Here is a 16751-nt window from a genome sequence, read left to right as displayed (position 1 = left end):
GCGCCGGTTTGAATACTGTATCAAAAAAAGCACTCCGATGCCTCCTCAGGGCTATATAAGTGCAATTATTAGCGATTTTGCACATGATTGTTTTCTATTTCTCACAAACTAAATGAAGTAACCAAAGTTGAGAATTTTTAAAAACTTTAAAAAAAAAATTCCTGAATGTGACTAACGTCGCACGCTCCCTAGCAATGTTGATGCTACTAATAGCACTATAGTCCCTTCGTCTAATCTGCATGCAAACTGCCCAAAATATCGATTGAGAAGCAAACATAAGATTAAAAATTATTAAAACACTGTGCACACATAAATGTGGAGTTGCTAAAAAAATCTATTAGGTAGTTTTGGTCCGGAAGTAGCCTAACATGATCAGCAATTTCCCATGAGTACGCACAGGACAGTGTGTCACATACGGCACTACAAACTTGCCTCCCTGTAGTAGACATGTGACTGAACAATTTTTTGAACCCCCGTTTGCACTGGCCAACTACTGCAAAAATGTATTTTTAGCCTATGCAAATGCAGTGGCAATTGGCATGTGGGGGGGGGGCGGCAAAAAAACATACTAAAAAAATGTACCTTTCTTTCGTCGCAGCACGACGTTCTCCTCCCTCGGGTGTCTTCAGGAAGCTCCTGATGCAGGAAACTGCACTGCCCAATCCCGGGGCAGCTTTCACAGCATGAAAGCAACACCAGGATTGGATACAGTAGGCGCTCCTAAGAGCACTGGTGGCCTGCGCTTTCTCTAACCCAGCTGTCTAAGACAGCTAGGTCAGAGAACTTTAAAATGCGCATGTCTGGCTGGCCAGCACAAGACGGCCGGCCAAAGAAACGTGCACATTTTAAAGCGCATAGCTATCTACTGCTGCCACTCTGCAATGCTGGCACTGCCCTGTCCTGACACTTATTTCACGACAGGTTGCAGAAAAAATAAAAAGGTAATTAACTTTTATTACCATTTTATTTTTGAACTCTGGGGATTGTTAGTCAACTCTCTTCTGCTCAAATGGAGGAGCCACCTATGTAAATGTCATTCTTGCGCTCACCGGTCTGCTCAAATGTGACTTTAGACAGGTCAGACCATGGAAATGCAGGTGCAAAATTAACGTGCCATCAATACAGAATTGTTCCGTCACTGGTGCAAAGAAAGTATTCTGCTTTCCTCACTGTGTTTAGATACTATGTTAATATTGTTTGCCCTTTCATACTACACAGCAATACAAAAAAAACGAGTAAACCATTCTAGGCAGTTGCCTGGATCACTATCCGCTAAAAAGCGCACATTTTTTATTAAATTATTTTTATAAAATATGGCCCAATTGCCAATTCCTACTCTGGCCATATTAGATTGAGGTTTAACTGCCTAGTTATGTAACTTTGTACACACACCTATTAAGAATACAACAAAATAAATGGATGTGTCTTTTCACAACTCTTCTCTATGTAGTTTCAGGTCAAGTTTGCGAGGGAGCAAGGATTTGGAGGCGGCAAGGTGTGGACCATCGGCCAGGATGACTTTGCGGGGACTTTCTGCAATGAGGGCCCGTACCCTCTTACAAACAAGCTCAAGGAGTTCCTTGAAGGTAATGAGGACACAGGAGAAGGGGGAAAATCACAAAAGTGTTAAGTCCATGTTCAGCGTGGTGCCAGGGGGTGACAACAGTCCTTCCGGTCTCCACTGGCTGGAGTGAAGCAGGGTGGTGCCCGAAGCCCTTGTGCCTCTTAGGGCCGCAGTGGAGTATCTAGCAATAGTGGCCGGGTGCCCCGTGGAATGGACGGGGTAAGAGTGGAGAGTCCAAACAGTCCTTCCGGTCTCCACTGGCTGGAGTGAGGCAGGGTGCTGCCCGAAGCCCTTGTGCCTCTCTTGGGGCCGCACTGGAGTATCTAGCAATAGTGGCCGGGTGCCCCGTGGAATGGACGGGGTAAGAGTGGAGAGTCCAAACAGTCCTTCCGGTCTCCACTGGCTGGAGTGAGGCAGGGTGCTGCCCGAAGCCCTTGTGCCTCTCTTGGGGCCGCACTGGAGTATCTAGCAATAGTGGCCGGGTGCCCCGTGGAATGGACGGGGTAGGAGTGGAGAGTCCATCAACCTTTGGCTTTGCCTTAGATCGCTGTTTCTTCTAGGTTTGCTGGGGATGAATTATCCCCTGACGTCAGGCTGAATCTTGAATCTGGGGAATAACTCATGAAACGAGTTAATTTCGTAGACAATATCGATACTGGAAAACATCCGATACGGTTTGCTGGTAAATTCCAACTTCTGATAGTGACCAGAAACCAGATGAAGAGGGTGGGACACTTCTGTCACTACCTCTGCATCCCTGGCAGACAGAGGTTAATTTATTTTAATGCTTTTGATGTGTGCGACTTTATTACAGACATTTTGTAAAGGAATGTTTTCATGTTTCATGTAATATTCATGAAAACTTTTTTTTTTTTTTTTTTTTTTTAAGGAAATAGGACCTTCCATAGGAGAAATGGAGGGTGTCCTAGAGATTATTTGCAGTAATATTCTCGAGCTACTGCTGTTACAATATTGAAAACGCACATCACGATCCCTGAATATTAGATGTAAACGCATTCAGAGTTTGGACGAATGTGCTTGTGCACTGCCAGTGCCCTGGCCAAAGAGGGCATGAGAGCTGAAACGTGTTCAGAACAGAACCTCCTAAATACATTTGGCCCAGGGCCCCACAAATCCTTAAAATGTCCCTGCTGGCGGGGACATCACTCCAAACACACTGCCAAGAAAGCCTGGTAATGGTCAGGGCACAGAGGCTTCATCAGGAGGAGGTAGGAACCAAACCTTGCACTCTCTTGAGGACGTGGAGCCTTCATTTGAGTTTAGTGAAGTAGGATATCCGCTAAACATTGTCACATGACCCGTCCTCATACTTAAAGTGCCAGTGATATCGATGCCCTCTTCATGCAGGGGGCAACTCACCTGCCACGTGTTGGCAGATACCATGCGTCCGCCCAACTCCAGTTAAGGACCCTGGCCGCTCCTTCACTGGGACCTGGCGGTGAGCAGGGCCTGTGGCTTGTAGTTTGGGAGGCTAACCTTTGGATTACCCTACAAGTGACATAGAAAGGACTTTGGCTGAGTAGCTGCTGCAGGCCCTCCCGGACCAGGCAGCTGTTCCTTGGTCAGGACAGGCCTGTGCTGTTCTAGGTGCAGCTTATTCTTGTGTTCATTTAGTGTGTGAACCGTTAACTTGTGCATGACTGCTGCATACATTGAGATCCCTGGGCGAAACAAACGATTAACGATGGAAAGGTTGCACCAATTCTCTGCTGAAGCGTTTCCCAAACACTGGGTCATGAGCCGATGTTTGGTGGGCTGCTAAAGTCCGAGCAATAAATAAAGATGCTTAAAGTTTTGGTGCTGATCTTGTCACATTTAGGGGAGCTTCAAGAAGGTCAAATGTCAGCCACGTCTTTTGACAAATTGCTGCTTATTCTTTTAACATATGGACTGGTATTTACTTTTCTTTCTCCGACTGTGAAGTGAGGGAAGTTTTTAAAGTGAATTAGGTGACAATCTTGCTCCAGTGGACAGAGTTTGACAGGAAAGGCAGTAGGATGTCGTATTTGCAATGGTGGCCCCTGCAGGTAAGCGTAGTGGAAGTGGGGCAGTGGTGGTGGGGGGATGGAAGTGACAAATGACAGAATAGGTCAAATAAATGAATAAAACTACTTACAAACAACTCGGCGATGCGGTGATAGCAAGGTAAGTGGTTTTATTTATTTTATTTATTTGACCTATTCCGTCATCTGTCACTTCCACCCCATAGCGCCACCGCGCTCACCTGCACGGGCCGCGGCTGCGTATATTTGCAACACACAGCTAGATGTTAATACCTTTAAATTAACTGTATTCGTTCAGCAGTTAGGAAAGCAAAAATAAAACATTCTTTTTGTAACTCTGAAGTGTACTGTAAACAGATTTAATAGGATCAATACAAATCAAAACACTTAGTGACGCACAAATGATAAATATTCACAGAAATCAGGATTCCGCACATATTCCATTGGCCCGGGCTATAAGGCTACAGTACGGCATACATGACATCCGTCACATTTCAGACTAATTATCCTGCACACTAAACTCTAAATAAGGCCTTTTGTTTTCCTGCTCTTCAGAGATACTATTACTATGTAAGATTATTCCACGATAAAACAATTAATCCATTAAAGCATGACGTCTGTGCCCAATCAAGGGTGGAAGTCTGTTTTATGATAATACACCAACACATAGAGTTGCAGAGGAAGCAGCTTCAATTTGTTATATTTGATTGAACTATTGAGTTCTCATTAATAATGTCACACACGATAACTACACATTTTTTACTGACAATCTAGTTCAGGATAAAAGCAAGGTCATCCTTTTGGGAGAATGTTCCTGTTTGCAATTCTTTCTGATTCATGTGCTCTGTGATTAACCCTATCCAGCTAATGGTCTTTTGAAATAAGCTCTTGATGTTTTCCATTTTTGCTAGCTTTAGCGCATTTACATGTTTGAGCCTGTGATGGAGCGCAAAAAAAAACCCCTGGTAACGGGGAAAGCAAACCCGTACCAGTATCCTCCCTGCGTCACAGACCCAACGTCACACTAACTCATTCACACATGCAGTCATTGGTGGGGCTGTGGTAAATAATTTAATTACCGGTACTTAATTTGATGCGGAAAATCTATAATAATAGCTCAGTAAAATAAGAGGCAGAATCCGTGGTATTAGAGGTTCGGAACGGGCTTTATTCCAAAATCAATTCGAATTGATGGACTCCATATTCCATCACCACGAAGGTTCAGGAAGTGAAGGACCAACTTTATTGACAGGTAATCATTTTTATACAATAGGCATTACAGTGAAACAGATGCAGGAGGCGTAACAATTGATAACAAAGATAAAACATACATGCGTAACTAAAGTGGGTGTAACTAGGCGTAACTAAAGAACGTCATTAGGTATGATGTCACAAGTAGGTGGCACCATGAAAGAATTTCGCAATGTCAGCAGAAATACTTGGCAGAGATGCGCGCGCAGCAGCATGACGTGTGATTGACGTGCAACTAGGGGGTGAAGGGGACTTGACATTTAGCTCTACATGTGGAGACAGAAGTCTGGGGTTATGTCAACCTAATCCCAAATCATATCTAACATCCTATGTTTAAAGAACTATGTTATCCAAAAAGAGAGGTCTCTTAGAATAGAATCTCATTCTATACTGACTATACTGACTGTTAGTGCGTGTACAAGCGTCTAAGTGTCTACACTAGATGCGAGGGCAGAAATCTTCCATAGTAACAGGGCTATGAATTACTTGCATAAAGACAGAGAAGCCGGGCCTTTTGCTCGGTAGCTGGAAGAATGTTTACTTAAACTACTAGACAGGAATGCATTGGATAGGGAGCGGAGCAGATAATCTCGAAGGTGAAATACAGTTTTTGGCAAGCAGACCGGTCGAGTCAGGCACCGTTAGCCGCGCAGGGAGTAGGACAAAGTTCATGGATACAGATGCGAGCTCAGACTGGAGCTTTCAGAGGCAGAAGGCAGGGAAAGGCTTAATGGCAGAATCAGGGCCTACTCGCCTGGACTGTAAAATGGGATAAATGAACCATATAATGCCGGTGGCCTTTCATACTTAGGAATAGAATATCCGGCCCATTCATGGCGGATCTGAAAGAGGACATGTTGACGGTGGACGCACATGTGTTTGCGTCTTCATAACTGGAACTGGAGGAAACATACATGTACTTGTAATTTATACATGAAACCGTTGGGGTCCAAGATAGGGGACATAACTGATCATAAAAATCCATATTTCCACATTCCCTCCTTGTCCCCTACTTGCCCTTAAGAGATATCAATCTTCATCAATCCGTTGATCTGTTCATATAGCATCATTTGTTCTTCTTTCTTCTTCCGTGATGAATGAAATCTTGGTGGTGGAATACACGATGTGGCACACAGACCACAAATCGCTGGTCCACATTGTAGGCATAAGCAGCAACTGAATAGTATGAGAAAGCCAATACCTAGGAAGGATAGGACCCTCCATCCAAAGGTTGACAATACACTCCAAAACCAACCGGACCAAGTCCCTGGATTCTGGTGTATCTGGCTTACAATCTTATGAAGGCGAGTTATGGCTTTATATACAGATGGCGAATTTTCTGGTATGAAAATGCAACAGCTTGATCCGATGACCCTACAAGCTCCGCCCCTATCGGCCAGGATGACGTCAAGGACAAGACGATTTTGAAGCACAACAATCCGCATAGCAGACTGCTCTTCTGTTAAATTGCCTAAGGCGGAAATAGTTTCGTTCACTACTGCTTCAAGGGTTCTGGTTAATCTACGTATCAGCTTACTATTGGTAACTGTACCTATATAGGGAAAGAGACCTTTATTGAAATCTGTGTATTTTTCCCATGCTGTTTCAGTGTAATCGACGATTGGGAGATCTCTCCGTTCTCTATTGTGTACTAAATGAGTATTTCTGTGATAATCAGGAGGAGCTAGGAAAACAGGTGGCAAAAGGAATCCGATGTAGCAGGTACCATCCCAATCTAGAATGAATGAATGAATATAAACTTTATTCGGATTGTTTACGATCCATAAAAGCATTACAATTACAATTTAAAAAGTCTTTCAAGGAGATCTAGTTTTAAAAGTTAAAAAAGCAGAAAATAAATTACGGTACTGTTTAAAGGTTTTTCCGATGTCTATAAATACATTTCAGAAAATTAAGGACATGATAACATGTGGCTTCGGTGTCCAAAAGCTGCAAACTTAACATGGCTGCTCTGCATTGTCTGAGACCCCAGGATTTTAAAAGGGTCAGTAGCCAGAGTTTACGATGTTCCTGATAAAATTTACAAAATAGGACTGTGTGAATAGAAGATTGACTTGATGTCCCATCACATGGGCATGGGGGTGGATTTAAATCCCACACATTTGGCGTTGGAAAGGCCACCAGTTTATGAAATATGTTCAATCTAAATCTTATCAGGAGAAAACGTTCAAAGGTGCCAATGTCAAGTTTTAAATACGGCTGCATTGAAAGAGTAGCTTGGACCAGCGTAGCATGCTGCACCGACTGTTTTCCAGCTTCTGCCTGAAGTCTCATATTTGTCAGATGGTCCAACGCTCGCTTCTTTAAATTGTCGTTTGTGATTTCCCCGAGTTTTTCGGGATTACAATAATATTTTTCCAGTCCGAGATCGCCAAGAAAGGTCCGGATATAGGCCAGCCATTTGATTTTAAAAGCATAGTGCAGAGACATTGCATCCGCCAGTATTGTTTTTGTGACGTCGTTTGTGTCTGCCACCCAAATTCGTCGCCAGAGTAGAAGAGGTTGGATTTTGGCAAGATCTTCAATATATGATGCCCCTAATTCTAAGTGGCAGGCGTAAACGGAAGATGTTTTGGGGGCAGACAGGATAAATCTGAAGAACTTATTTTCTGCAGTTTGCAGAGAAGTAACGTCCGTGTATCCCCATAGTCCTGCTCCATATAGGGCTGTAGATTGGCACTTGGCTCTATATATGGTTAGCAGTTCTCTGGGTGGACGTTTTCCTAATTTTTGAGAAAACGACATCAGAGCTGCTAGAGCTCTTTTAAAACAATGCTTTCTAGCTTCTATTGCTGGTTTCCAGGAAAGTTTATTGTCTATCGTGACCCCCAGATAACAATAATCGTTTGTTGAGGCAATTTTTTGGCTGTCGAGGTAGATGGATGTTTGCTGTTTTTTCCCGACCCCAGCCTTCATTACGAAAGTTTTTTTCACATTTATGTGGAGGTCAAGAGTTTTCATATACCGGGAATATCTGTTTAGGGACCTTTGGAGTTCACGGGGAGTTTGTGCAAGGAGGACGGCGTCATCCGCATACAGCAGGGCGGGGATCGGGCGATGATTGGCCCTTGGGAGGTCACAGGCACCCTTTAGTAACTCAACCTCCAAGTTGTTGGTGTAGAGGGAGAAAAGAAAGGGTGCCAGGACGCATCCCTGTCTGACCCCCCGCTCTACTGTGAAAGTCTCCGTCAGTTCTCCCTTTGTCCCGAAGCGAACTCTTGCGGATGGATTGGAGTAGAGTTCCCTTAAAAAGTTCAAAAGTGGTTGGTCTACCCCGATCTGAGCTAGAAGGGACCACAATTTTGTGTGGGAGACGCAGTCAAAGGCCGCGGACAGATCTACGTAAGTCATATAAAGTTTTGCCTTCTTTGCGTGCACATATTTTCCGACAATTATTGATAGATTTAAGGCTTGCTCGACCGTGCCTAATCCTTTTCTGAATCCGAATTGGAGATCGGATAGGATACCTTTTTCTTCCGCCCAGTCCTGTAATCTTTCTAGTATCACTCTTCCTGCTATTTTCCCCAGTGAGTCCAACAGGGAGATTGGGCGATAGCAGGCGGGGTCCATACGATTACCTTTTTTAAAAATCGGGACCATTATAGATTTGGTCCAGGACTCTAAAATTCCTACTTTTGCCGTGGCGCTACAAACCCTTGTTAAAATTGGTGCCCAGAGGTCTATCTGGTATTTAAAAAAGTCTGCTGGGACGCCGTCCGGCCCTGGAGCCTTGCCTTTTTTGGTGGAGTTCAATGCCGCAAGAATTTCAGAAATTTCGAATTTAATATCTATTGGGTAAGGTGGGAGTATTTTTTCTCCTACTTCTAGCTCTAGATCGTAAGTTGGTTTTTGGAAGATGCTAGTGAAGTGTGATACCCAGGTTGCAGCATCTATGGCGACTTCGATTTTTGGGCCCGATTCGGCCGCCAGGAAAGGGGTTCTGATGATTCTCCAGAAGGCTGTTGAATTTTTTTCTTGAGCACTAGTATGGAGTTCGTGCCACAGCGCTTGCTTCAGTTCCTCTTTCCTCTTTTTCCTTATTTTTAGGTATTCGCTCCTGAGAATGGCTATTGCATTGAAGTCCCTATCATTTTTATTTAAGGCTAATTTTAGTCTTGTATGTGCCTTGGTGCACTCTTGATTGAACCATCCTGTGGTCCGCGATGAGTCAGTTTTTTGTTTTCTTGTAAGTAACAATTTTATTTTATCCATGATTTTGGCGAAGTTAGTTAAAAGCTCCATGTCGTTAGTATCTGGGTCCAAACAGGTTTCAATTTGTGGGTGAACTGACCTTATTAATTCTTTAGTGAGTTCTTCAGGGTTGATCCTCACCCACTTTATAGTATACCCATTTAGTTTGTCCACGTTGATGTTTTCCTGGGTCAGGGCATTTGCTATTATTGCTGGGGAGCATTTTTGATGAATAAATAAGACTTTCAGAGTTAGTATTGCGTGGTCACTCTGCGAATTCGGTAGCACTTCGAAGTTCTTTACTCTTGTTTGCAGAGAGGCTGATATGATTATAAAGTCTACCGTGGTTTGATGACCTCGTCCTATGTAGGTAGGTGCAAGTGAGTTTTCCCCATGTTCCGAGGTGTTTACTATCTGGAGATCCAGATCGGATAGGAGATCATTCATTTGCCTTCCCATTTTGGTGTGCGAAAAATGTGTGAGTAAGAGGCCATCTTCTGTTACCATGCCTGGGCATTTACTTCTTGGTTGGGTACAGGCGTGAAGATTAAAATCGCCTGCCCATACTATTGATGCCGGGCCTCCTACTCCTTGCTGCATTATAAGGGTGGTTAATGTTCCGTGGAGATTGGCCAAAACTCTCTCTAAGTCCAGTTCCCCCAGATTATTATAAAAGTTAATAATGATCATCGTCTCTCTTTTCTGAAAATAAAGACCTAGGATCTGCAGGTTTGGTGTCAATTCAATAACCTTTATTCTAACATTTTGAATAGTGTTAGCTAGGTAAATACACAGACCTCCCTTTGGTCTACCTAGGTGTCCCGACTGCGCGAGGGATGAGTACGTCTTGAACCCCTGCAGGTGATATTCTTGTAGTGACCATGTCTCCTGTATACATAGTGCTTGGTGATTGAGCGTATGATGCAGGATTGTCCCATCCTCTATTTTTGTCCTTAAACCAGCAATGTTCCATGAAATCAGGCTCAGGTTTGCTGAGCTGTCATCTGAGCTTTGTGTTCTTTTTAGTTTCACGGGGGCAGGTGGAATCTCTCGGTCTGGAGAGACTGATGGGAGATCAATGGTTTCCGTGCGGTCTGTATGGTTTTGGGAATATGCCTGTAATTGTGGTGGTCAATCGACGCCGTCCAGGGGACTATATCTGTTTGTTAAGTGGAGGCCGTTCCAACTGTCCCAGCGGGTAGGGTCGTTGTTCTTTAACCGATGGTCCTGTCCACTCCATTCATTCATGTCTCTATCTTGGCGATTTGGACCTAGTGATTTGAATGGGGGAAGCCATCCTTGCCGCGGCTGTTGCCATAAGTGATTGTTATAGTGCGTAGATTGCTGAGGTTGCCACCATTGTTGGGTATTATGATGTGACCATGGAGGTGGGTTTACCGGGGGTGGGGTAACAAAAGGAGTGGTTTGGGGAAATGCAGCGGGTGGATGCCACTGAAAGGCTGGATACTGTAAGTTATGCAGGGGTCTAAACCTCTCTGAGTGGTGTTGGGGGTGGTAGATATTGTGGTCAGAGGGGTTTATAAAGTTGGGGTTTATTGGGTGTGCGAACGAGGAGAAATTTTGCCTTGTGGATGGAGGTAGGAAGTAAGAGAGAGGAAAGGGGTTTATTTGTGTGGCAGGTCCTCTATTGGACGAGTTACAAATGTAGTTTGCTGCCCCTATCTCCCTGAATTTGATACTGATGACATCCCCCGTGATTGTCTTCGTGCTTCTACCAACCCAATCTCCTCTACGTGCAGAGAAGATGTCGCCCCTGATGTGGGCGGGTAGTGGTCTGTGGATGTGGAGCCATTGGGCACATTTATTCCTCAGCTCTGCGAAGGTTTCTTTTACGCCCTCCTTCAGTGGGGGAACTGCTGTTAACACCACCACGAAGGGAGAAGCTTCCGGGGGTAAGTTGATTATTTTGGGCCGAGGTTGCTTGGTCTTCAGATCTGGTGGATTTTCTTGGGAGGGGGTCTCTGCTGTGATGGTGAGATTTCCTTTCGTTTGCCTGTTATTTGTTTTTGATTTTGCTTGAGCTTCTGGGCCTGTTTGGGTAGTGGTCGAAAGATCTACCGCGCCCAGGGTGTTTTTGGGGACATCCAGATTGGTCGCTTTTTTGTCTAGTGGATGAGGTGCTGCCGCTTTTTTGGTTAGTGATAAGTTAGTCTTGTTTATTGTGCTGGTTACTTGTTTAGTGTTGGATGGTTTTTTTTGGGGTATTTCCTGTATGCCCTGCGTTGGGGCGAAACCATTCCTGCTTGATTTACAACTACATTTGGTGTTGATTAATGACGTGAGTCTGTCCAATTTTGAAATGAGTGGTTTAATCTGCGCTGTAATTTTTGCCTCAAGGTCGGATTTTAAGTCCATAACCATATTTTCCACCCAGCAGGGTATACCTGCCGAGGTATTAGGGGTTGGTGTAGTCAAATTATGGTTCTTTCCTTTTGTCTTTGGTTTTTCCTTGCTGGTTGGCATTGCCATGAGATTGGTGGAGACGATTTCCCTTATTTTTGTTGTATCTCGGATCGTTTCTGGGTCAGGTGGTACAGGATTATTAGCGTCACTCTGGTCTAATTTCTCGACCGATGATTGGCAGGCTTCTAGGTCTGGGGTTGCATCGAGATCGACGTATGATAAATCAGAGTCCGATTGGGTTACGGACAAATCGACAGAATTTGGAACAGTCAGCGTTGGAGCGGTATTTGTTGGTAGTGGCAATGAGCAATTGTTGGCTACCGGGTGAACGGGGGAATTTGCAGTTGCAAGTGAACCGAGCGATGATCGTTTTGCCTGCATGAGGTCCAAGGAGACTCTTTTCTCCAGTAAGATGATGCTTTTGTCAATGGTATCATTGACCCTGGATATAAAGAGATCTATTGGGCCGGTTACTTGTGTGACCAGAGCCACTTTCTTAGTAGCGCTTCTTGTTTTGGGACGCATCTTAAGTCCCAAAAATGTGCGTTTGGCTTCAAGAGGGGCTAGGGGGATCGTCGTAGGGCTCAGGGTGACAGGGCCGTGGCCGTCCTCTAACGGCCCTGTCTTTGCCCTGTCTTTGCCCTGTCTTCGCCCAAGCTGCGTCCCGCGCTGCGGGAGAGGGGTGTTGTTATGTGGGAGGCGTAAAGGGCGGGAGGCGGGCCCAGCAGGGAGAGCGGACCGGAAGCTCTTCCGTGGTCTTGCAGGGACTTCTGGGAAATGAAGTCCCCGCACGCTCGCAGCCCCGCTGGTCCCTCGCGCCCCTTACCGCCTTGCTGTCTTTGTGCTGGATTCCTCGCCTCTGGTCCTCTGGATGGTGCCTCTACCGACACCCACCGACGAAGCGGCACCCGCGGAGCGGGTGCGGCGAGAGGTGGGCTGGGAGGCTGGGAGGCTGGGAGGCTGGGAGGCTGGTACGCTGGGAGGCTGGTACGCTGTTTGTTCCGTTAAAGTGGAGTCCTTGCCGCTGGGTTGGGCTGCAGCGCTGTCCGGGTCCGAGGGAGGGGGCTGTAGGGGGCCCGGCCGCGGTTAGAGGGGTCACCGGCCTGTATCCCTCCTTTGTGGCTCTGACTGCAGCCTGCCTCCCAATCTAGAGGCAAACGTATATATGCAGTCTGACCACATATGAAGTAGGAATGGCGAGAAGCTCTAAATGTAGACTTGCCTTGATCACTGAATTCTATTACAGTGGTGCATCTACTATGGCCCATATGTATGGAACCATTCTTTCTTACACATAATTCACCTTTAACTGGAAATACTGACATAGCGGGCAAAATTGGTGCAGCTTCGGATTCGACATTCAGGATCATGAGATTAAGCGTAAAATTACCTAATCCATATACTTCATTTTCTAGATCCGTTCCTGTTCTTTTGGGAAGTCCCTCCTTGTTAGGGTAGCAGACTTTAAGCAAAACTAAGTTCAGGTTTCCCCATACCCAGTTGTCTTGATAAACTGCGGAATTCGAATCTAGGGAATTAATTAAACTAAATCATGCTCCACAGGAGCCATTGTGTGAGAACGGATATGGAAAGAGAGGCAGAATTCCCTTATAGTTCTGATAGGGAGGGAGTCGGCCACATATCCAACAATTTGTAGCATTGCTAACCTGATGGGAATGATGTAACATACTAATAAAAGTGTTATTGCGCAGCGCAAATCTATAGGACAACTCATGCGGGGGTAATTCACTAAAAGAATGTTCGGCAGTAACATTGTAAACATGTTTAGAAATAGGATAATATATGTGCAACAATATACTTGCAGCGATTATTAAAAGACTTAAGAAAAACAAAATTAATAACGTCACTGTGCAATGACTACGCAGTGATTTACAGTACGCATGTTGTTTCAACTGCATTCTTCGGTTTCTTTCTCTATTTAGGTCTAGGGGATACATGTCAGAGACAAATTCGACCGATTCACCTTGGAGAGGACTTAAACAATCAAATTGTCTGACTTATTAGACCTTAGTTTTAGTTTATATTGTTCCTGATTACTCGGTTCAACCAAAGGAAGCTTTGAGTCAATCGGTGAAGACACGCGAGGTGTGTCGTTTACATCGGACGGTAGTCCATGAAATTTCTTGATATGACTTGAATGTATCCAGCCTTTGCGACCTTCGATCTTCACGGCTGTCCTCGTGGTTAACAGTACGAGTTGAGGCAATTTCCACCTAGGATCCAGCTGAGACTTCCGGTCAAAGTTCCTCACTAACACCAGGTCCCCGGGAATTACGTCATGGGGTTTCACCTCGGTGTTGTCGGGAAAGGCTGCAGCTACCTGTGAACGACAAGATTGTAGTGCAGACATCAAGGAAGCCAAGTAATCTGTCAGCATATTACAGTCGACATCAGTTATTTTGCGTGGTATAGGCGTCCCCCACATATTTGGTGGTCTACCGAAGATCACCTCATAAGGGGATAGCCCTGTTCGAGAGTGCGCTACCATTCTCATGTAAAAGAGTGCAACTGGTAAGGCTACTACCCAGTCGACACCTTTCTCTCTACATATTTTGGACAATCTAATTTTCAGGGTTTGATTATGTCGTTCCACGAGACCTGCTGCCTCGGGGTGTCGGACACCGTGAAATCTCCACTGATAGCCTAACAAAAGTGAAACGTGTTTCATTAGTTCGGAGGAGAACGGCTGGCCGTTATCTGAGTAGACAACACGTGGTAAACCGTACCGTGGGAAGAATTCTCGAACCAACTGTTTGGCAGTAGTCGGGGCAGTGTAATCTGAAACCGGGTATGCCTCTGTCCAACGGGAAAGAGCACAGACAACTACGAGAACATATTTGAATCCTCGACATCGTTCCATCTGGATATAATCCATCTGGAGGACTTCAAAAGGGTGATCAGGAGGCTGAAATCCACCTTGTTCTACGGGAATGCTTTTACCTGGGTTAAACTGACAACAGATCATACAGGTACGAACTTTTTGTTTAGCTGCTGCTCGTAAATGTTTGTTGAACCAAATGTGTTGAATGCTGTCTAGCATAGCTTTTTCTCCTAGGTGCGCTGGACTATGTACAGTATTAATGATAACTTGGACCATTGAATCAGGAAGGAACCATACAGATTTTTCCTTCGTCATCCATCCTTGATCCGTTTGGATCCCTCCTAATTCAGTCCATTTCTTTATTTCATCTGGTGTAGCATGTGTCTGTATGTCAATTACGTCAAGAGCGGGATCCTTAACCATCATGCAATGTGTTGGTGTCGGGACTATTGTCTTTGTCATGTCAGATGTGTGAGTTTGAGCAGTCTGTTTAGCTGTTCTGTCAGCTAGATCATTGCCTTGGGAAATGATATCAGTAACTTTCGTATGAGCTTTACATTTCATAATTGATATTGCAGTGGGTAGATGTATTGCATCTAATAAGGCATGAATGAGGGGTCCGTGCTGAATGTGGGCACCGTGAGAAGTTAAATAACCTCTCTCTCGCCACAGCACGCCGAAGTCATGTACAACTCCGAATGCATAACGTGAATCAGTGTATATGTTGACTTTTTTATTCGTAGCTTGAATACAGGCTTGTGTCAGAGCGATGAGCTCTGCTGCTTGAGCGGACAAGGTATTTATGCAATTTGTTTCAATGACTTCAGTGTCTGTTGTGACTGCGTAAGCGGCCACTAGCTCTCCTGTACTTGTTCTCATACATGAACCATCTACATACAACGTCAGGTCTGGGTCTGACAATGGGACGTCTGTCAAGTCTTGTCTAGGTTTCGTCGTGATAGTGATAACTTCAATACAATCATGTGCTAGTGGGTCTGTTCCGTTTACTGGTAACAGTGTGGCAGGATTCAATGTACTACAACGTCTGATTTCTATGTGTGGCTGAAACAATGTTAATTCGTAACCGGTGAGTCGTGCTATAGTCAAGTGTTGTGTTTGTGTGCGGTTCAAGAGAACCTCTACTGCATGTGGTACTTGTACTGTCAATTGGTGTCCTAACACTATGGCATCGCTTTGTCTGATTGCTAAAGCTGTCGCTGCCACTGATTTTAGGCACGCAGGCAGAGCCTGAGCTACGGGATCTAATGTACTAGAAAAATAAGCACATGGTTTGTGTGATCCTGCTTGTTCCTGTGTGAGTACTGACAAGGCAGTACCTTCGCGTTCTGTAACGAAGAGTGTAAACTGTTTATTGTAACATGGTGTTGCTAAAACAGGTGCTTGACATAAAGCTTTCTTTAGGCTTTCAAAAGCTTGTGTATGTTCCTGAGTCCAAGGGAGAACAGTCGATGTGGCTGCCTCCTGTGTTGTCAACTGAATGAGTGGTTTTGCTAGAAATGCATACTGAGGGATCCACTGCCTACAATATGAAGTGAGGCCTATAAAAGCCCGCACCTCCTTTTGTGTCTTGGGTATTGGCATGTTAGCAATTAACTGGATGCGATCGGGTGTAAGCTGCCTTCCCTCCTTGGACAGCGAGTGCCCAAGGTAAACAACTCGCTGGACACAGAATTGCAGCTTAGAAGGGGACACCTTGTGCCCCTTTTCGGCCAAAAATTGTAAAACCGTCAGTGAGGCTTTTTCACATTCAGGTTCGCTTCTAGCGGTGATCAGCAGATCATCGACATATTGAAGCAGGGCAGTGTTGACTGGCATGTGGATACTGTCAAGTTCTCGTTTCAGTGCTTGGCTATAGATGCTGGGGCTTTCTGTGAATCCTTGAGGTGCGCGTGTGAATTTAAAACTTCGTCCATTTAAACTAAATCCGAACAAGTATTGGCTTTCCGGATCTATTGGGACGCTGAAAAAGGCATTCTTGAGATCAATTACAGTAAAGAATGTTGCTTCGGAATCAATGGCTGTCAGTAATGAAGAAATGTCTGGGACTACGGGGTATTGTGGTACAATACATTTATTTAATTCGCGCAGATCAATAACCAATCGATATACTGGCGGGGCTTTTGGGTCAGTTCGTTTAAGAATCGGAATTATCGGTGAATTACATACATTGGAGTCGGTTTCCACAACCACTCCTTGGGTAATAAGCTCGTCAATGATTTGCAGTAAAGCCACTACAGCATCTGGGGGTAACTTGTATTGTCGCATTCGTGGTAGTACCACTCCTGTCTTTAGTGTGACTCGATATGGTGTAATGTTCATGCAACCAACATCTGTAGGGCCTTGTGCCCATAGATGTGTGGGTAAAGTCTGCAGTCGGTCATCCATGTCTCGGGACACATAGTGCCCTTTGAAA

General features: G+C 44.9%; 1 protein-coding gene across 3 annotated transcripts in view; it reads left to right on the top strand.

The window, feature by feature from the left end:
* LOC146869047 (chitinase-3-like protein 2) overlaps positions 1-16751 on the top strand; it is a 290781-nt gene that overhangs the window by 165856 nt on the left and 108174 nt on the right. For all 3 annotated transcript variants that reach the window (XM_085642153.1, XM_085642935.1, XM_085641346.1), the window contains one exon: positions 1451-1586. In XM_085642153.1, the coding sequence (XP_085498279.1) occupies positions 1451-1586 (136 nt within the window). The remainder of the gene's footprint in view (positions 1-1450; positions 1587-16751) is intronic.

Source organism: Triturus cristatus, chromosome 1_1, assembly GCF_964204655.1.
Source record: "Triturus cristatus chromosome 1_1, aTriCri1.1, whole genome shotgun sequence".
Taxonomy (NCBI): Eukaryota; Metazoa; Chordata; class Amphibia; order Caudata; family Salamandridae; genus Triturus; species Triturus cristatus.
Note: the sequence above shows the minus strand (reverse complement) of the source record. Positions and strands in the feature narration are given on the sequence as shown.